General features: G+C 41.1%; 1 protein-coding gene across 9 annotated transcripts in view; it reads right to left on the bottom strand.

The window, feature by feature from the left end:
* The window catches only part of SRPK2 (SRSF protein kinase 2), a 259,384-nt gene that overhangs the window by 151,586 nt on the left and 85,493 nt on the right, over positions 1-22,305 (bottom strand). Inside the window, exon 1 of one of the 9 annotated variants that reach the window (XM_089685374.1) lies at positions 9,653-10,376. The exons of the other annotated variants lie outside the window; for them this stretch is intronic. Coding sequence (XP_089541500.1) covers positions 9,653-9,690 — 38 coding nt within the window. The 5' untranslated portion in view covers positions 9,691-10,376. Of the gene's footprint in view, positions 1-9,652; positions 10,377-22,305 lie in introns of those variants that run through there. 9 annotated transcript variants of the gene reach the window in all.

Below are 22,305 nucleotides of genomic sequence, written 5' to 3'. Positions count from 1 at the left end.
TTGCACAAATTGCATGGATTGTTTAGGTATGTCCTCCTAATACTTCATCCGCCTATTACTTCATTTTGTTAAATATAAAGGAGATTGTACAATTAAACTGTACATCATATGACCAAATTGCCACTTAACATGCTGACAGCCAGGGAATTGGGCTGCTACATGCACCTCAATGTGATGGTTGTTAATTATGAATCTTTGTAGATACATTCCTTGGTTCCTATCTTGTTGAGATTCGCCAGCATACAGCCTTGTGTGGAATTTCACACAATGATTGGACAGGCCGATATGGAGGCGAGAGAGAAAATACCCTTTATCCTGTACTAGTGCTGTAAGCCTGATAGATGGACCCTTTTGAGGTAGAGATATTCATTCCATGTAGGTTTTATATCTTTTCTGTATGCAGCAATACATCCCGCTTTGTTCAAAGTACAAATCACAATCACTTGTTGTTGGCAGTGTGACATGAGAAGGAATAAAATTATTCTCCAGTTCGTCATCTCCTATGAAGGAGAAGCTGGATATATGGTAATTTTTCACAGCAACGTCATCTAAATTTGACTTTTATATGGCAACCAGTTGGCTCTTACTTTAGTCTGCAGACCATGCCAAGCACTTCACTCCAAGCCTCTGACCGATGGGTGCTGGCTCTATGCAGTAAGTGACCCACTCACAAATATAAGACCAAAGACAAAAGTGCCGATGCTCTTCTTTGAAAAGCCCAAAATGAGTTTCACTGTTACCAGAAACAAGGGTAATCCACCTGTTCCTTACTTACGCATTTCACTCTGTAAAAGGCACTAAGTCAGAGTCTTTGGCTAAGCTCCCAATGGAGTTAAACAAAGAGAGCAGGTGGATTACCAGATAACAATGAAATATTTTAGGCGTTTTAGAAGGAGCAGCTACTGTTTTTCTTTGATGCTACAACTGTGAGAGGGTCATGGAGCACCTGAAGCCAACACCCATCGATCTTACGTCTATTTGTACAGAAGAAAGTTGGTTCCAACAATCTGGGCATTCTTGATAGGCTGTACCCAAGTGTTACTAAACCATTCTGGGATCCTGAAAGCAATTATTTTCTTAGATAATACCCAGATATGAGATAATAGATCTGGGTATACCTAATAGTTTTGCTATAAATTATTTTGGTTTAGGAGACAAGCTACCATTACTGATGCATGTGGGTCTGACGCATAAACATGAAGACTGCAAACGTGATTGTTATACAAGTATGCTATGTCTGCTCCACTGGAAGATAGGTAAACTGCATTTGTCTGATTGCTTTATCTATGGATAGATCTTCCCATCTATGTTACATAGAAAACCCATGGGTATTACACAGCACGTTCAGATGTGGCCTAGAGTCAATCTGTCTTGAAACTCTCTTTAATTCCCTAGGACACCAACCTATTCAGCATCACAGGTGACATTACAGTCCCAAAGCTAGCCTACAACCCTGGAGTTAGAGAACAGCCCCTTTCCTTCTGAGGACCCCCAGATAGGCATTTTGCTTCGTGACCAACATTGCAAAGCACACAGTCCTCGATTTAGTCATTTCCACATGAATTTAGGCAGATTTCATTATTAATGGTTCCTGTTGCAGTAGGAAGATTAACCCAGATTCCTGTTTAGCAGAAACAAGCATATTTTTCTCACATCACAAATTCAAAAATAACATGATCCAAATTTAACTCTGACCACAGAACTGGTGCAAATGTGGATTGAATACAGTCAACAATGCTATAACAAGTTATCATCTGATTAAGACAAACATTTCTTGCAACGCTGTTACATAGCATCCTTTTTTCATTTTATGTATTTACTTCCTGTGGTTGTTTCTGCTTTCTTACTGCAGGTTTCTACACAATTATTGAGAACCGTATCACTTTTTCAGCTGAACCTCAAAAAACGCACCCCAACCCCTTGCTACGTATACAACTTTAACAATGCTACACAGTTAAAATGTTAAGTTGAACAACAGGCAGATAATAGAACTTGAAGCAGTTGGGCATTTCTTTAAAAGTAAATATATGCATTTGTACATACTAGCTAAATCTTGATAACAACCTTAAACCACTTGCTGTCTGGGGTCATTTTGAAATTTTTCATATACATATTAAAATCAGCATTTTTAGCTAGAAAAGATAGAACCTCTAAACATTTTCTGAAAGCAGGGACCCCCGGAGAATAAAATGGTGGCCATTGCTCGATGTTTGAGTAAATGTGTATGCAAATTTTCAGGAAAAAAATACACTAGATTGAATTTTAGTGCAGGCAAACTCAACACAACAACCAATATTCTGGTAGAATATAAAAGATTACATTGAGCTGAGTAAAGAGATACTAAATATGTCAAGGTTTTAAAATTGTGCGCACTTGTGAAATGGCAACAAACTGGCAACAAGCAATGCTTTAAATGCTTTTACAGGTTATCAATTTACAGGTAAACGTCAGCTATGGTGCTGGAATTATTGCCCTCACTCCGATATTCACGGCAATTCCTCACATGTGGTGCAATCATAGTTTACATATGTTCTCTGGACCTAAAGTACTCTGCAAAAGTTTTAGGCACGTGTTAAAAAATGCTGTACTTTACGATGCTTGCACTTTAACACCAACTGTTGTAAGTTATTATTATAATTATACAGTATTTATAAAGTGCCAACAGTTCACTCAGCGCTGTACATTACAAAGGGGGACAGAACATGCGACAGTAACAATACGATACACGAGGGGTTCGAGGGCCCTGCTCTTTCGAGCTTACAATCTAGGAGGGAGGGTAAGTTACTTGCAACTTGAAATTTTGGAGTTCTTGGAGACTTAGAATTAGTCAGCTCTTGGGCTGAATTTTCTGGCTTAGCCAGCTGTGGACAAATTAGCAGTTGTTTGAAATCTATGGCACTTGTAAATTATTTCTCTTACAATGGAATGATCTGGGAAAAATTTAAAAATCTTCTGCTTAAAATCACTGGCATCCACAACCTTTTTTCAGGGGGGCATTGCTTTGGCATGATGATACCACACATCAAAGCAAAGAGAACACCAGTTTCTAGATATGCAAGGTTTATATAAGACAAGTTTCACCTACATACTCCATATGGAGGTTTTAATCATTGGTACCTAGTCTAGATTCTAATACTCATGGGGATGAAACCGTGGGAAATGTAGAGGGTGTATATACATTTTTCATGTGACAAATCTGCACTTTCATTAATGTAATTTATTAAAACTGGTAAGCCATATCAACTTTGTCATTTGTTTATCCTTACCAGTGGACATTGTGTGAATGAAGATCCTAATTGCTTGCCATTTTATATATGTGTAAAACGTCAACAATTTTCATGAGGCTTACTTACTTTTATATATAAGTGTGTATATATGGACAATAAGACAAGTACAGTTTGAATTGGTCCAAATAGGATACCAAAGCAAACAGGTCATGGCTTGTCCACAGTGCAGCCTCTATCTGGGATGACAAGAAAGCGTACACATCATTCAGTTGTCATGGAAAGATTTGTGCCAGTGTGCTTTGACTGCGGTTTTGTACATGTTGAAATTCGTTCACGTGTTGTAAAGTGAAAGGGAGTGAGAGAATTTACAGTGAAAGCAAAAGGAAGCAAGGAAGAAAACAAGGATGATAGAGAGAGAAACGGACATGTGCAAGACTAACAAGAGACAAGGGAGAGAGATGAGAGAGAAGGAGGCACACAGAGATGAAAGTGATAGAAACACACACACCAGATGAGAGCTAGACAAACATAGGGAAAGAAGGAGAGACAAAGGGTGAAAACATGACATGCAAGGAGAAATGAGAGACAGAGAAACAACAGAGTGGGAGAGACAACAGAAAAGAGAGACAATGAGAGAGAATAGGAGAGAAAATTGTACCAATAAACTACCAGCAAACAGAAAGGATAGCCGGTCAGCAACTTTAAAGTACAACTGTGGCCAGTCCATTAACAAAATGTTTACATATTCTTCGCGAGCAATTTATGAGCTTTAAATAAAGCGATAAATTACCTCTGTAGCTGCAGGCACTATGGAGCAAATAATCTTCAAAAGTTAACAGCAGAAGCACAAAAGTCATGCAGGTCAATCTTACTTTGGGTACCAGCAGTGACATGGCAGCCTCCCACTCTTCCTATTTCTAATGTAAACACTGAGCTGGTGCTCTGGGTGGGAGGATTATTGCAAGATGAGCTGCTAGAAACGTTAACGTGTACGTCCAACCAAAACTCTTTTTTCACATTTTGGATGGTTAATAAAAATTGGAACCCCTTATTTTCTGTCTTTCTGACGTTTTAGCAGACAGGAAGCGAAGGTAATTCTCCAGCGGTAACACAGACCAGAATAAAAATTATTTTCATTAGCAGCAGGGGGAGGCTATAATCCCTGTAAGGTTATTATGTCCCTGTTGCAGACTTTCCCTCATTTCCTGTCTAGTGAAACCATTGTCATCAGGAAAGAGAGCAAAATCTCTAACAGAATATCAGATAAAGCACTGTGGTGAGGTGTGATGTGCTAACATAAATGTGGCAGGTCTGTTGCAGTATGCATTGTGATCACAATTAAAGGGTGCCATACCTCCACACTTTGCCATTCCTGTAGTATGGGCCACAATGCAGGGGGCTGAATGGACCCCAAGAGTGCCCAAGTTACAACCCCCCCCCCCAAAAAAAACAAAACACTGTAATTAGTCTCATTCCTCTGTGTTCTCAGGATCATTGAATAAAGGACAGATTCTGTACATAATGTTCCAGGGTCAGAAAGTCCACAGATTAAGCATTAGAACGCTTTGTGTATGGCCAAATGGACACTGTGCTTAAAGTGGAACTACACCGCATCTGAGAGCCACAAACCAAAAACGCTATTGAATTAATTTATAATATTCAATGCAAATTAACATACCCATCCATGTGCTTTATTTTGCTAAGAAATTGTTTTGAAAAACACCCCCAAGCAATTCTGGCCATGGCCAGAAATGCCACAACAAAGTCTGGTTACAATATGCCCGACAACACCTTGAAACGACTCCCGGGGCTTTTGTGTGGCAATGGTGCAGTAAAGGCTTCTTTCTGGCAATGTGACCATGTAGCTCACTTTTCTTCAAGTATCATCGTACTGTACTCCTTCAAAACAACCACACCGTCTTTTTCCAGAGTTGCTTATACTTCTCCTGAGGATACCTGTGGGTTGTTCTTCGTATCCCAAACAATTCTTCAGGCAATTGTGACTGCAATCTTTCTTGGTCTACCAGTACTTGGTTTGGTATCAAGAGATCCTCAAATTTTCTACTTCTTATTAGGTGATTTAACAGTACTTACTGAAATATTCAATGTTTTGAACATTTTTTTTATATCATTTCCTATCTTTTTAAAGTTCCATTACCTTGTTAAACAGGTCTTTTCACAGCTGTTTTCTGGTCCTCATAGCTCAATACCTAGCCTGCCCAGTGCCTCCATGTAAGAGCTAACAAACTCAATGACTATTTATACACACAAACTTAGGCCGGCCATACATGGGTCGATTATCGAACGATTTTTCGTTAAAAAAATCAGACATATTTTCGCTCTGTTAGTGGGGCAATGGCACCGGACGATTTTAGTGGTTTCTCCCCATTTCGTTTATCAGGCAGGCTGGAAAATTCATGAAAAATTACCGATTTTCGAAATCATTGGTAGCACCATCAGATTACAGAACAAAGATGTTTTCGATCGAAAAATTGTTCGGAATTTCACCCATGTATGGCCTGCTTAATTCCAATTTAAAAAGCCACAGATGTGGGAAATTAACCTTTAAAGGTAACAAAAAACTTCTCTTTAGAACCACCATAATTGGCTGAACTAGGAGGACTAGTGTCTTTTTTCAACCTATGAAACTATTAACATAAAACCCCTCCTCCCCTCCTGAAGACTCCTGGGATGTATGACACCCTTTATCTAGGCCTGGAAACCAGGAAGTAACTGAAGAAATAAAAAAACTAAAGGTTTAAAACAAGCTGATAATGTGATATAGTTTACTATCTATTTACTAATCACAATGGCATAACGAATAAAAATAATCAACGTTAATTAAGAAATAAGTTACCCTTAAATTCTTGAGCTTTATTTGATAACAGGGGGCCATAGGAAAAAATGTGCAACAATTGTAAACATTGCCACATTGTAGAGAGATATATACTTTTATAAGTGTATGAAGATTAATGAAAATAAAAGCATTTCTAAATGAGGGATACAAGTTAAATCATGGTCAACAGTGCGCCATGTAAGGAGAAAATATATTATTATTATTATTATTATACAGTATTTATATAGCGCCAAAGGGTATGCTCAGCGCTGTACAGTAGCAAGGGGGACAGAACATGAGACAAGACAGTAACAATACACTACACAAGGGGTTCGAGGGCCCTGCTCTCTCGAGCTTACAATCTGTGAACAAAAGAAGCCAAGCGCCAAACAATCAGTTTGAAAGTTTACATAAACCTTTGTGCTTGACAGTGAAGTCATAACCAGTGGAAAAACAACAGCCAATGCATTTTGGGGGCCAAAGAATCCCCCTACATCAGAGTTCAGGTTTGGTTGCTAGAGTTCCAATATGGCCTGTGATAAAACACTCTGGATGAATATTGTAAATATGTAAATTTGCAAAGTTTAATGGCTGTATAAAAGCATTGCTTCAAGTCCAGAGCCTCTATTTTATTTCATTCCAATGTGAGAACCTGTCTAACTAAACCTATTACTATTTATGAACACTGGGTGTTCTGTGTGTATAGAGATGTGTGCTAGTAGGGCCTAACAGAGACAGACAGCAATGTTTTGTAGAAATATGATAAACTGATATACATTTGTTTTTTTTTTTCCTGTAAGAACATGGATTTAACTCAGTGCTGACTGGTTAACAGGTTTGAATATGTAAAATAAATGAAAACTTGTAGACCAAAGAAGGAAAAAAAAAACAAAAACAAAAAAAAAAACACAAAAAAGGGGGGGGGGGGGGGGGGGGGGGGGGGACACCTCTGATAATTCCAGAAAAAAAAAAAGAACACACACCTTTATGTCTGAGTCTTCCCACATCTTGAAATTCTGGACACATTTGCACAATTTGAATCTTGGCCCTTGTCTGTAGCCAGTCTCCTAAACATGTCAAATTTGGGCAGACTTCAACCAGGAAAAAAACTAGACTACCAAGATGCAATTGGAACGTTCCATGTTCTGTGCGCTCAATCATCTTAATGCAGCAGAAGGGTACTATCAAATGCATAAGGGGAGATTTACTAAAACAAATGCACTCAAAATATGGTGCAGCTGTGCATGGTAGCCAATCAGCTTCTAATTTCAGCTTGTTCAATTAAGCTTTCAACAATAGAACCTGAAATATGATTGGTTTCTATGCAGAACTGCACCAGATTTTGCACGCTCCACTTTTAATAAAATCTCCCCCATAGTTTGAGCAAGTAAGATACCACAAACTTTTTTTTTTCTTCTTCACTGGAAGCCATTGGGCCCTGGTTCAAATTTGTGTGGGCATGGCAGGCTATTCATTTGAATGGGCAGCCGTGCCTGTGTATTTTGCAAAAAAAAAAGAAAAAAAAAAAACCTTTTTAAATACACAGCCGCAAGGAAACCACATCGTCCTTCTGACCATTCAATTTCCCTGTAGTTCCAGCAACCGCAAATGTGCTGCGGGCTGAGATGCGTGGGGGTGCCATTCAGAATGAATGGTAGCTCTGCGCGACTCAACAGCAGCGCAATTTGGCTGCGGGTGCTGAAATAGATGCGATTCCCGCGCAGTGTGAACCAAGGCTAAACAAAATAATATATATAATCATAGTGACAGGTCTGATGCCAAACACAATATGACTACAACTCAACAATGTAGTAAAATTTTAACTTTTTATGAAATATAGACCAATATAATCAGAGGTATGGACAGAGCACAATGACTACATCAAAACAACTATATCACCATCTTAAAGGATGGATACAAACAGGGTAGAAAGAATAATGTATACCCAAAAGGTCAGCATAGGGTTTTTTTTATATGGCCACAAAAACGCATTGTTTTCGATGATTCAATACACAGTATATAAAGATCAGTAAAAACTGTGCTGTGTTCAGATTCATAAACAAATGTGTGTATGCATCCAAAAACGTGTGTAAACACATTTACAGGTGTACATACACACATAGCAATTTAATCCTTGGTAAAGGAAAAAAAAAATGAATGGAAGAGGAATTTTTTGGATGTTTATGTATATGGAACTTTATATGTTTATGCATGTATACATGTGTAAAAACAAGCACTTTACGGCTCTTTTTTTACCTTAGCCTCTAAAAGAAGGATCTTGTGCATATACATCAGTAATTTATTATACCTGTGTGCAAGGATGCGAATTTAGTATAAAAAAGTTAAAAACTAAAACCCAGGGTGAGCACTCTCGTGTCGCTCCTTGTGACAGCAAGCACAACACAGGAGAAAACAATGGAGCCAGGAAGGAAAGAAAAAAACACCATGGACATGAACAGCATTTGCAGCCAATTACTACTACTAATTGGTATACAGTCATTTTATCATTACAGGAGCTTATTCCTAGGAAGAGTAAATGGCACCGGCAATTTAACATTCTACAGAGAGGTACACAAGAGGCACTCTAGAAATACACATACGTATGACCAAACTGACACGTAAATAATGAGGTTTAGTGAATACACTGCTTTCGTCTCAATTCAATGGCCAAATCACAGCTATCAAATGGAGAAGAAGCAGCCACATTTGTTAGTCCGATTTACCATGTCCGAGTCTTTGTAGACAACTGACAGCAAACCTGTTGCATGTATATTTAACACATTCATACCTGTGTTTAATTTTGGCCTAAAAGCACCTTGTCATCCATACCATTTACAATACAAACCACAGCTGGGTACATGATTGGTGGGGGGAAGATAGATTTTTCTGCTAGACTTGGAGTTGAGGGATAAATTTTCATGCGAAGATCTAGATATTGGTATAAAAGCAGTATGAGAACGTGACTATGCTAGCATATCTACGAAACATATACAAGCCACAGAAATTGCATGACCACAGATGCTATGTATAGCATAATAGACCTTGTCTTATCAATGTCAATAGTCAGTAAACAGCAAGGAATGTCAGGCGGCAGAAAAATATTTATCACATACCTGCAGAGTAAGCGTATAATATTTGCAGCATATGTGGTTGAAAATTCACTGCATGTATGCAATTACATTCTAATCTATAAAGGACAGCAGTCTGTTTGTTGTACACAGACGGTGCCCCCTCCCTTGCAAAAATGCCTGCATTTTATAGAAGCATCATTCAAGTCAGTATACCATTTCCCCACTACAGGTAGATGGAGGCAAAGCCCACAAATAAGGATGGTCACCCACTGCACACAATGCTGTCTATAAAGGGCATCCTTTAGAGAGACAACTCCGACTTTCCATTTGCATGCAGTAGCTGTCTGTCTGCTCAGCCCAAATCAATAAACCTTAAACAACATGAAATAAAAAAACCCGTACACCTTAAATAACCGAACGCTGAGCACTAGAACGCTCAACTCCTCTGGGATCGGATGAGGTGTCAGAACCTAGCACTGACACATCATTAATTGTTCGAGCTAACGATGCAGATGTACCTTTCTGAAGAGGACGACTTCTCAGAGTTAACTGACATCAGCAGCTCAATCTTCTGCTTGGTTTCTGGAAAAATCAGAAAATATTCACCACCAGGATTGTCTGCTGTCTTGACTTGCCAAACAAAATAATAAATGCACAGCCGAGCAATTCTAGCTTAAAATGTTCCCAAGGCAAAAAAGGCCACTGGATTCGTGGCATCCACAAAAGGAAAGGAAAAAAAAAAGATAAATAAAAAGCAAATCACTGGTGCTTTTCAGTAAAAGAAAGCTCCAGAGGCATCAGGCCTGGCTGAACTATACACATGACTGTTTATGAAAGCAGGAAGTACCATTTCTTTCAAGCACAGGGGTGTTTCCAGCTCAAGAATAAACGAGAAGGATTAAGAATCAGGTCTTGGCTGACAAAAAGAGGCTGGAAATGTGCTTGTAAACAGGATAAATGTCACTTGTCCCCTTCTGCCAACAGGCTCGATTATACGGACTCAAATCAGCGTATAAATCTCCAATCCAACAGTGCACTGCCCAAATCAAATATCCTGATGGATGTCGGGTTAAAAAAACAGCCTGCGTCGGGTCCAGATTTAGTAACAAGCTGTAGGTTTCGAACGCTGCATTTTCAGATGTAGATGTGAGAAATCTCTATGCATTAGATGCTTCTCATTTCTCCGATTTCCTGTGCTCTCCCCCTCCTTCCAATCACATGGTGCTCACTACCACAGAACAGCAACACCCATCAGCACAGCTTAGATGATCTTATATGCATCCGTACAGAAAGGGAAAAAATGCTGCTGACTTATTAGAGAACAGTCAGAGGGACAAAAGACGGCTTTTAAGAAACCTGTGGAGGAGGAGCATTCTTCACCATTTGGGATTTTTATTTTCTCTTCCAAGCTATTCAAGGTTATGGCAAAGCCAAGCAGCATGGCTTCCATTTCCCAGATGTTATGCTGATGGATTTCTGGCCCACATTTCAGTGGCTGCAGAACAGCACTCATGTCAGTATTGTGGGCTATTAACAATGAGTAAAAAAAATAGCAGATGAAAGCAAAATGTTAGCATGAAATAAATGTAGCCTTATTTGCCAATCCATGTGTTTTAATTAAACAGAGGCTCTGATGAAGGAAGACACCTGTGTGATCGGGCTATTTTTATCTGAGCGACTGCCCTACTTATATCGCAAGCGATCAAATCGGCTGCCGTGGAAAATAGAGAGAACAGAAGCAAACTCATGTGCGATTTGAGTCACGTGATCAAATGATCGACTGCAGGACACCAAAACATGATCCAAATCAGTCGTATCATACTCGCATTTTATTTAGCTCATTGTTTTCATTGGGAGAAAAGGATTAATCATAAATGAAAGGAATATTAAATGCCATTTTTACATTTAAAAATAGAAGCTATTCTTAGGCCCCTTTCACACAGGCAATCTGTCCATTTTTCCATCTGTCAATTGGCGGATGGAAAATGGACAGCTATTCAATCCTATAGCCAAACAGATGTAAAACAGATCATCATTTACATCCGCATCCCTTCAGTTCCATCTTTTGAAACCTTTTTTCCCCCCATGCTGTCACAGTGTGAGGAAAGTAATGCCAATAATTGTCAAGTTTGAAAGGAGACATCTGCACTGATTTAAGTGGCACTGCTGGGCAGTTTTGGGGCTGCACTGATAATTATCAGTGCAGCCCCAAAACTGCCCATCGGTGCTTTTAATCTGTGCCCAGCAGTGCCACCAGTCAGTGCCACTTAAATCAGTGCTTTGTCATCAATGCCCACCAGTACTGCCTCATCTATGCAGCCTATCCGTGCCACCTCATCAGTAGCCAGCACTGCCACCTCATCAACGCACATCAGTGAAGGAGAAAAATTACCTGCCTGCAAAATTGTATAAATAGATACTAAGAAACTATTTTTTTTTTCAAAATTTCCTTTTTTTGTTTGTTTAGCAAAAAATAAAAACAAACAGTGCTGATTACATACCACCAAAAAAAGCTCTATTTGTGAGGGAAAAAAAATTATCTTATGGGTACCGCGCAATTGTCATTCAAAAGCTGAAAATTGGCCTGGGCAGGAATGGGGAAAAAGTGCCCAGTAGGCAAGTGGTTAAAGTATATTATTATTTCAGATGTATATAGCCCCAGTTTGCGCAGCAGTTTACAAAATGATTGAGACAGTACAGTTGCAACACAAATCAATACAAGAGGATTAGGAAAGCCCCACTTATGGAAACTTAGAATCTAAAAGGGGGGTGCAAGTGAGACAAACTTGTAACAACCATGAACTGATAGAGAAGGTAGAAGTACAGCTTTTGGATGGAGGTAGGATATACTTCCCTGAAGAGATAAGTTTTCAGGTATAGCCTAAGGCAGACAGAGTAGGAGATAGCAGGAAAGATTGGGGTAGGGAGTTCCAGAGGAAGGGAAAATTATCTACTGAAGTCCTGAAGGCAAGAATGAGAGGTGAGGAGTAAAGTCAAATTCATGCAACTTTTGGCTTACAGCTTTGCAGCCTCAACATTTATTTCACAAAAGCTCTTTAAATGATTTTTGACATTGCCAATGACAGACATTGCATAGGCATGGTCATTTAAAAAAGTAAACTACTTTTTTCTCTTTGTTGGCATTAAGGCCATAGATTTTACGCCATATTATTCCATTACAACTATGGAAAATATTGTTCAGTGGCAATAAATTCTCCATCAAGATACCAAAATGACAAATCGCAAAAATAACAGCGATGCATTAAAACTGCACTTTTTTTCCTACAGCAGAAAACAGGATGCAGGGCTTGACCATTTGCAAAATATTTGGAGAGAGGTTTTAAAAATATCCACTCGCTTAAAGTCTAAAATCAGCACAAAGGACATGACGTACAGTCAGCAGGATGTGTACCTTGTGCTGATGCCTCTTCTGTTGAAATCCTCCTCCGTCTATGACCCACCCTCACCTTCCGGTGTGGCAGGAATTAAAAGAACTGTGGGAGCCAGTATTAGAAGAAAGCTGCCCTCCAGGCCCAACTTGAGTGTGTACATCTGTATAGCACAGCCTCAGACAGCTCTTTGTCTACCACACCCTGTGATGCGTTTCAACCTGCCCACTGGGGCTTCGTCATAGAGGTCCTCTATGACTAAGCTCTGGTGGGCGGGGAAAAACGTGTCGGGGGAATGGTTGACAAATGGCAGCAATCTGAGGCAGTTCTACACAAATGTACGTGCTCCGATCGGGCCAGGAGTGCGACTTTCTTCTAATACTAGCATGCGTCACTGGTGGATGAGTGCACTGTTATGCCGGCACCACCTTTTCTGAGAACCAGAGAAATTGGTCCTCCGGCTTTGAGCAGTGCTCCAAACTTCAGCATAGGCAACTGTGGGAGTCGTCACAGGCTCATCAAGAATGCTCAATTACGCCCACCCTTTTCAACCAGCTGCTTTATTCACTGAAGCCGTATTATAGCTTCTATGGACACAAGAAATATGAACAGAGGGGATGGACCTATCAATTATCTACCTGTCCTCCATTCATAGATCATGCTTCATTCATAGAAGCAGTAGTACAGAGTCTATGAATTGAGGAGATGGGTGATAAGGGCGGGCATTCTTTTTGAGAGACTGACAGCTTTCACACTTCTATTAACCAAAGATAACATCAGGGGTGGGTACATGGATGAAGATTTCTTCTAACAGAAGAGGAATCTGCACAAGGAACACATCCTACCAGGAACGAACTGGCCATAAGGCACATCAGGCATCTGCCCAGTGGACCTGGGCCTCCGGGCTTACGATGCCCAGGCCGCACAGAGGGAGGTAAGTGGCGACGCGGTCTGTACGGGGCCAATACAGACTGCGGCCATCGCTCACCTCCCGCTGTGAAGCTATGACCAAAGCAGGGCCGACAGAAAGACAAGCAGTGATGGCTCCTGAAGACAAGCAGGAAGCACCGCTGACACAGGGACACCTCCTCGGACGGCCGCTGCACTAAAGAGAGAACAGCGGCCTCTCTTCTTCACCCGTAGCCACTGGCACACTGACAGGTCTGTCTCTTTGCTGGAGGGGTAGTCTCTTTGCTTGATGGGCTGTCTCTGCTGGACTGGGTTGTTTCTTTGCTCATTTGGGTCCAGCAAAGAGACATCCCAATACAGCAAAGAGACAGCCCAGTCCAAGAAGGGACATTTCCATCCAGAAAAGAGACATCCCTGTTCAGCAAAAAGACATCCCATCTTTGCTATATGGGGATGTCGCTTTACTGGCAATGACTGCCTAAAGTCTGGAACCTATGGACATTACCAAAGACTGGGTTTCCTCCTGTCTGATGCTTTGCCAGGCTCTAACTGCAGCTGTCTTTAGTTGTTTGTGGGTCTTTTTGCCTTTAGTTTTGCCTTCAGCAAGTGAAATGCATGCTCAATTGGGTTGAGATCAGGTTATTGACTCAGCCATTGCAGAATATTCCACTTCTTTTCCTTCAAAAGCTCCTGGGTTTCTTTTGCAGAGTTTTGGATCATTGTCTATCTGTACTGTGAAGGGCCATCCAATCAACTTTGCTGCATTTGGCTGAATCTGGGCTGACAGTATATTTTTAAACACTGCAGAATTCATCTGGATGCTTCTGTCTTCTGTCACATCATCAATAAACACCAATGACCCAGTGCCACTGGAAGACATGCATGCCCATGCCATCACACTGACCCCACCATGGTTTACAGATGACATTGTGTGCTTTGGACCGTGAGCTGTACCTTCATTCTGGTACAGATTAATCTTAGTTTCATCTATCCAAAGAATGCTTTTCCAGAACTGGTCTGGCTTTTTTAGATGTTTTTTGGCAAAGTCTAATCTGACTTTTCTATTCTTCAGGCTTATGAGTGGTTTGCACCTTGTGGTGAACCCTCTGTATTAGCTCTCGTGAAGTCTTCTCTTGATTGTAGACTTTGACAATGATACGCCCACCTCCTGGAGAGTGTCCTTCACTTGTCTGGCTGTTGTGAATGGGTTTTTCTTTACCATAGAGAGGAACCTGTGATCATCCACCACTGTTGTCTTCCGTGGACGTCCATGCCTTTTTATGTTGCTGAGTTCACCAGTGAGTTCTTCTTTCCTCAGAATGTACCCAACTGTTGATTTGGCCACTCCTAATGTTGCTGCTATCTCTATGATAAATTTGTTTCACTTTTGGAGGCTTACAATGGTCTGTTTAACTTGCATGGACAGCTCCTTTGAACGCATGATGTAGGTTCACAGCAATAGATTCCAAATGCAAATACCACACTTAGAATCAACTCCAGACCTTTTACCTGCTTAATTGATGAAGAAATAATGAAGGAGTAGCCCACACCTGGCCATGAAACAGCTTTTGATTCAATTGTCCAATTACTTTTGTCCCTTGAAAAAGGGGGGATGGCTACTCTTAAGAGCTGTAATACCTAAACCCTTCCTCCAATTTGGATGTATATACCCTCAAATTAAACCCACGAGTGTGCACTTTCAGCCCACATCCATTATATAACTATAGCTTGAATATGTTTGTTTTTTCAGGTAAATACCTGAAAAAAAAACTAAAATTGTGCCTGTGTCCAAATATATCTGGACCTAACAGTATGTCCCTTATGCCAATTTTTGTATATTTATTTTTGCTGCACTTTGCCGCGGTTAGTCTTTTTTCAATCAGCTGAATGGAAAAGACAGATTCTTCAATCCACACAAACAGGTTGAACAGAGAAATCCCACCCGCCATTGCCAGAACACACTGATCAGTGGCTGCAGCCGCTGATCAAGCAAACATTTCCAACATGTCCTTTTAACAGAAGACAATCAAACTATCAAATTCTGAAGAGTGGGGACGGTCACACACTGATCAAACTTTGACTTGACTCTGCTGTACCGGACAAATTTTATTCAGTTTATGGCCAAACTTTATTTTCTACTTTTAGGTCATGAAAAGAAACTTATTCACCAAGATGCATTCATAGTAATGTGCTGTATAATGAGTTAGGTACAGTTTTCCTGAACTTAACTTTCTTTTCTATTCTTCACATTTCTGGTATGGGAAATGTTGTTAGCAGCACTGAAATAAAGGGGTAATTATTTGTAAAGCTCACTGTAACGGAAAAAAAGTGGTGGTACAAAAAAGGTAAAAAAAAAATGTTGCCATCCATTGAAAAAGTTTAAACAGCATTAAAACCCACCTATATTGCATTAAAAGCAAAATTACAAGTGCACTCAAAAAACCACTCATTACAACCAAGGTATGCAGAATACCATTTCTGAACACATTGAACCTTGAAGCAGCTACAGCAGCAGGAGACCACACCGGGTGTCACTCCTGTCAGCTAAGAACAGGAAACAGAAGCTACAATTCGCATAGGCTAACCAAAATAGAAGATTGGAAAAATGTTGCCTGGTCTGAAGAGTCTCGATTTTAGCTGTGACATTCGAATGGTAGGGTCAGAAATTGGCATTAACAATGTGAAAGCATGCATCCATCCTGCCTTATATCAATTGTTCAGGCAGGTGGTGGTGGTGTGATGGTGTGGGAGATATTTTCTTGACACACTTTGGGCCCCTTAGTACCTACTGAGCATCATTTAAACGTCACGGTCTACCTGAGTATTGTTGCTGACCATGTCCATCCCTTTATGACTACAGTGTACCCATCTTCTGATGGCTACTTCCAGAAGGATAATGCACCATGTCACAAAGCTCAAATCATTTCAAACTGGTTTATTGAACATGACAATTAATTCACTGTACTCCAATGGCCTCCACAGTCACCCGATCTCAATCCAATAGAGCACCTTTGGGATGTGGTGGAACAGGTGATTCACATCATAGATGTGAAGCTGACAAATCTGCAGCAACTGCGTGATGCTATCATGTCAATATGGACCATAATCTTTGAGGAATGTTTCAAACACCTTGTTGAATCTATGCCACGAAGAATTAAGGCAGTTCTGAAAGCAAAAGGGGGTCCCAACCTGGTACCAAGAAGGTGCACCCAAGTGGCCGGTGAGTGTGTGTATACACACACACACACACACACACACTGCATCCAGAAAGTATTCACAGCACTTAACTTTTGTCACATTTTGCAATGTTACAGCCTCATTTCAAAATGGATTAAATTAATTTTTTTCCTTAACATTCTACAAACAAGCCTTTGCTCAATACTTTGTTGAAGCACCATTAGCACCAATTACAGCCTCAAGTCTTTTTGAGTATGATGCTACAAGCTTGGCACGCTTATTTTTGTACAATTTCTTCCATTCTTCTTTGCAGTACCTCTCAAGCTCCATCAGGTTGGATGGGGAGCATCGGTGCACAGCCATTTTCAGATCTCTCCAGAGATGGTCAATCGGGTTCAAGTCGGGCTCTGGCTGGGCCACTCCAGGACATTCACAGAGTTGGCCCATAGCCACTCCTTTGTTATGTGGGCTGTGTGCTTAGGGTCGTTGTCCTGTTGAAAGATGAACCTTTGCCCCAGTCTAAGGTCCAGAGTGCTCAGGAACAGGTTTTCATCAAGGGTATCTCTGTACATTGCTGCATTCATCTTTCCTTCAATCCTGACTAGTCTCTCAGTTCCTGCCGCTGAAAAACATCCCCACAGCATGTTGCTGCCACCACCATGCTTCACTGTAGGGATGGTATTGGCCATGTGGTGAGCGGTGCCTGGTTTCTTCCAGACATGACGCTTGGCATTCAGACCAAAGAGTTCAATCTTTGTTTCATCAGACCAGAGTTTTGTTTCTCATGGTCTGAGAGTCTCTCAGGTGCCTTTTGGCAAACTCCACGCAGGCTACCATTTGCCTTTTACTGAGGAGTGGCTTCAGTCTGGCCACACTACCATACAGACCAAACGCTGGAGCTCTTTCAGAGTGACCATAGAGTGCTTGGTTACCTCCCTGGCTAAGGCCCTTCTCCCTCGATCGCTCATTTTGGCTGGGCGGACAGCTCTAGGAAGATTCCTGGTGGTTCCAAACTTCTCCCATTTACGGATGATTGAGGTCAATGTTCGCATTGGGACCTTCAATGCTGCAGAAATTTTTCTGTACCCTTCCCCAGATCTATGCCTTGATACAATCCTGTCTTGGAGGTCTACGGACAATTCCTTGGACTTAATGGCTTCGTTTGTGCTCTAACATGCACCGTTAACTGTGGGACCTTATATAGACAGGTTTATGCATTTCCTAATCAAGTCCAATCAACTGAATTCCCCACAGGTGGACTCTAATCTAGTTGTGGAAACATCTCAAGGATGATCAGTGGGAACAGGAAGCACCACAGCTCAATTTTGAGTGTCATGGCTGTGAATATTTATGTATGTGATTTGTTTTTTGTTTTTTTTTTTTAATAAGTTGCAAAGATTTCAAAATTAACTTCTTTCATGTTGTCATTATGGGGTATTGTTCGTAGAATGTTGGGAAAAAAATAAATTTAATCCAATTTGGAATAAGGCTGTAACACAATGTGGCAAAAGTTAAGCACTGTGAATACTTTCTGGATGCACTGTGTATGTGTGTGTGTATATATATATATATATATATATATATATATATATAAATAAATTTGTACACACGCACACATAGTGCTCAGCATAGATGAGTACACCCCAACAGATTTGTCAGAAAATCTTTACTTTCCTTTCAAAATCAACATTTTCTGTGGGGAACTATACTATAAAATACTTTTTTTTTGTGGGCCAAACAAAATTAACAATATTTGTTGATTTGCACACACAAAATAAATTTTTCCTAACAAATTCATTCAAGACCATGTTGCAAAAATGAATACACCCCAATGAAAGTCTTATGAGCAAAACTAAATTTTAGACAACAAAATCCTAATTAACAAGAATTCACCTACAGGCAAGTCTAACTATTCATTAAAACAGGCATTTATAAACAGCTGATTTTATATATATATATATATATACATATACACATACACATACACATACACACACACACACACACACACATACCATATTTATTTTACAGCTCTACAGAATAAAAACAGCTGTTTAAACTGCTTTTCAAGGCTGCGTGTTGTGTCGCACAGGCATGTAGGTGTGTATGTAGGTAGCATGTTTATGATTCATTGATAAGTCATCACTGCCTTAGTACTGCTCATACTTATTTTCTCCTTCTTATGAATTCAGCCCCCACTAAACACCCTTCATTTTGGCAGGTGTATTTTATTGAATATGAATAGGGGTTTGCAATACAGAAATGACTTAGGAAATTAATATGGCACAATTGGTTCCTAATCCTTACATAACTATTTACGATATCAGCTCCTCTTATTCATATATGTATGAGGTTTTATTTGTGGTATTCTCCACTTAAAACATGCTACATTACGTAGTACAAAGAATTGTTGATGTATATAATGATGTGTTAATGAAAGAATAATTCTGCCATCAGCATATTACACATAGCTACATTGGTGCAGCTTTTACTAATGTAACTTTGTATATGGCATACCTGGCTGATGCAAATGGAAGCTGGAAATCACTAAAGTAGACACTGTTACTCCTGTGATCGCCACTTGTTTCTGGGTCCCGGAGTTGAGCGACTATTCTGATGCCTTGTGAATGCAGAAGGTCGATTCCTCAGCACCGATGCTACTCATCTTCTGAATGAATGCAAAGCATTCTTCTTTAAAGGAATTCTAGTGTATGTAACCCCCCCCCCCAAAAAAAAACTCTCTTTATTTTCTACCCTTAGGTCTGTTTAAGTGATTCTAAAGGCAGGACATTTTTTACCTTAAAAGAAGGAGTATGGACAAAGCTCTTTTGGCCATACTTCTCCTCTGGCTCACAGAGCCAGTCCAGGCTCTGCACGGATGTTGGGATTCCTCCAGATGCTTGATTGGCAGCTGGCTCGGCCTCTCAGAACACCACCAAGAGCCTGAGCTAGCCACTCCTGCTCACTAGACAGACAGCCCATTGCTCCAATGAGCACTGGAGGGGCAGAGTCACCATTCTGTGCTCAGAGCGGACTCAAGAACTGAGCAATCAGCAGTCTCCTCACTGTCAGAATACGCTGGTTGAATGAAGAAAACTGAATAATTTATGGGTTCCTAAGGCTGCATTCATATTTAGCATTTTGTGAACACAAGCAAAACTGCCCACACGCATTTGGCAGCCTAAACTTTCCAATAGGATGCACGGTAAAGTAAGCTTCTTGTGTATTGAGCTTTGCACGTTTTTCGATGCAACAAACACATCTTTTTGACACATTTGAGGTGCCATTACCAATGAATGGCAACATAAGTGCAGCACGTGTTTTTCACGTGTTCATAAAATATTAACGTGCAGATGCAGCTTTACACAGCAGCAGCTGCAATGTAAACACAGAGCTCATGCAGTGTTTGTAAACATTGCTCAGGTGCTCAATAGAGAAGAACAATGTAGCACTATTGGTACTTTGTCATTCCTTTGTTTCATTTATATGCAGATCAAATGCGTGACCTTAGCTCTGCATATGTCATCAGTTAAAACAACCTTACAAGTAAGAAAAAAAAAAAAAAGTTTGTTCAGGTACCACCATGTGTTTTAAGGGAAACTCACACTGTTCACGGTATCTGTTGTAGCAATTCTGACCTTAAGAAATGTTGGCACACTCGCTGCCACACCCAGACAGGAGTGTAACTGAGTTTAAAATATGTTAGCTTTCTTTCATTTCTGATATAGAACATGAGAGTTGAAAGCCGTATTAAACCCAAAACCAAAAATGTAATATATTGCGCCTTACTAATCTTTAGGTGTGGTGGCATTAGTTTTTTTTTAGGCTTTTTTCTTCCTTTGTTTTCACCTGGTGATCTGACCAGTAACACATCTTGTATTAGAGTGTGCCCACTCTGGATGAAGGCGCACAAGAGCACCTTTGTACAGCAGTATTTTCATTTTCAGTCTGAGGGGGAAGGGAGTGTTAGATGTACTAACAGATTTTGATTCACTAACAAATTGAAGCCAAACTCCAGCTCACATTTCAGTTACAGCAACATGTTTTTTCCTTTTTGTGGTGGAACCGTTCTGCCTGGGTTTCCTTGTGCGGAGCGATGCATCTCAGCCAATGGTCCCCTTTTCTGGCAAGTCTTCCAGCGCTCTGTCAAGGCAGGTATTAGAGCTCAAAACCAATCCTTCCCTGCTATCGCAAACCACAAGTCGGAACTTCGTGTAGGGTGAAATGAATCAATCTTTATTAAACACAGCTCAGTATATACAGCTTCACCCCCACCAGACAGCCTGGCACCGGGTTTTCCCCACCCACAACAAACCCTAGAACCAACAATACAGTATGAACTCTATAGAAGTGAAAGACTACAAGGTCACATTTCCCTAAACAGTGTAGAATGCCTGTCTACATAACAGCTGCTAACATATACAGCTTTACAAAGGGGAGAAAATTGAAACAGAAGGGGCAAAATGTTATCACAAAGGGACGGTTCGTCACAAGGCTCCCCCGCTGTGTAACACCCGCCAGACCCGACAAGACCTTCAAAACGGGTCTGCCTGGGGCTGGTCGGTTCAGAGGGTTACTTCTCCAACTCTGCTTGCCGGGACAACCCATCCGCGTTGGCGTTTTGCTTCCCCGGTCGGTACTGGATTGTAAAGTTATAGGGTTGGAGAGCCAAGCTCCACCGCAGCAGACTACCATTGTCCCTGGAGACCCGGTTTAGCCATACCAGGAGGTTGTGATCTGTGAGTACGGTGAAGGAGCGCCCGTACAGGTAGGGCTGCAATTTCTTGAGGGCCAATACCAAGGCAAGACACTCTTTCTCCACAGCAGCGTAGGCCACCTCCTGGGGTAACAACTTTCTACTTTGGTAGACCACTGGATGGTCGTTCCCGTTGTCCCCGATTTGGCTCAGAACAGCGCCCAATCCAAAGGTGGAGGCATTGGTGTGAACGCAAAACCGTTTGAAAGGGTCAGGAGCAGCCAAAACGGGAGCATGGATCAGATCATGTTTGAGCTTTTGGAAAGCCGTTTCACACTCTGGGGACCACACAACCTGTCGGGGCAGATTCTTCCGGGTCAGATCCGTTAGGGGTTTAGCAATGGCACTGTAGTTGGGGATGAATTTAAGGTAGTACCCCGCAGTGCCTAGGAAGGCAAGGACCTGGGTCTTGGTTCGGGGAGTGGGCCAATTTGCTACCGCTTCCACCTTTGCCAGTGCTGGTCGTTGCTTCCCACATCCTACCCGATGTCCTAGATATTGGACCTCGGACACCCCAACATGACATTTGTCAGGTCGGATGGTCAGCCCTGCTTGCCCAATGCGATCAAGCACTTCCCTGAGGTGTCGGAGGTGATCCTCCCAACTATCACTGTAGATAGCTATATCGTCTAGATAAGCGCAGGAGAAGTCCTGCAGTCCATCCAGCAGCTTATCTACCATTATCTGAAAGGTAGCCGGGGCATTCTTCATTCCAAACGGCATGACCCTGGACTGGTACAAGCTGAACGGGGTGATGAATGCCGACTTTGGTACCGCGTCTGCATCCAGTGGAATCTGCCAGTACCCCTTGCAGAGATCGATAGTGGTAACAAAAATACCTCTGGCCATCCGGTCCAGCAGCTCATCTATCTGGGGTATGCATCGGTCACGGTCCGGTCATTGAGCCTGCGGTAGTCCACACAGAACCGGTTCCGTCCTT

This window comes from Staurois parvus, unplaced genomic scaffold, assembly GCF_062004578.1.
Source record: "Staurois parvus isolate SC_StPar_1 unplaced genomic scaffold, SC_StPar_1.0 ptg000019l, whole genome shotgun sequence".
Lineage (NCBI taxonomy): Eukaryota > Metazoa > Chordata > Amphibia > Anura > Ranidae > Staurois > Staurois parvus.
The sequence above is the reverse complement of the archived record's forward strand: the minus strand, read 5'-3'. Positions and strand labels throughout refer to the sequence as shown.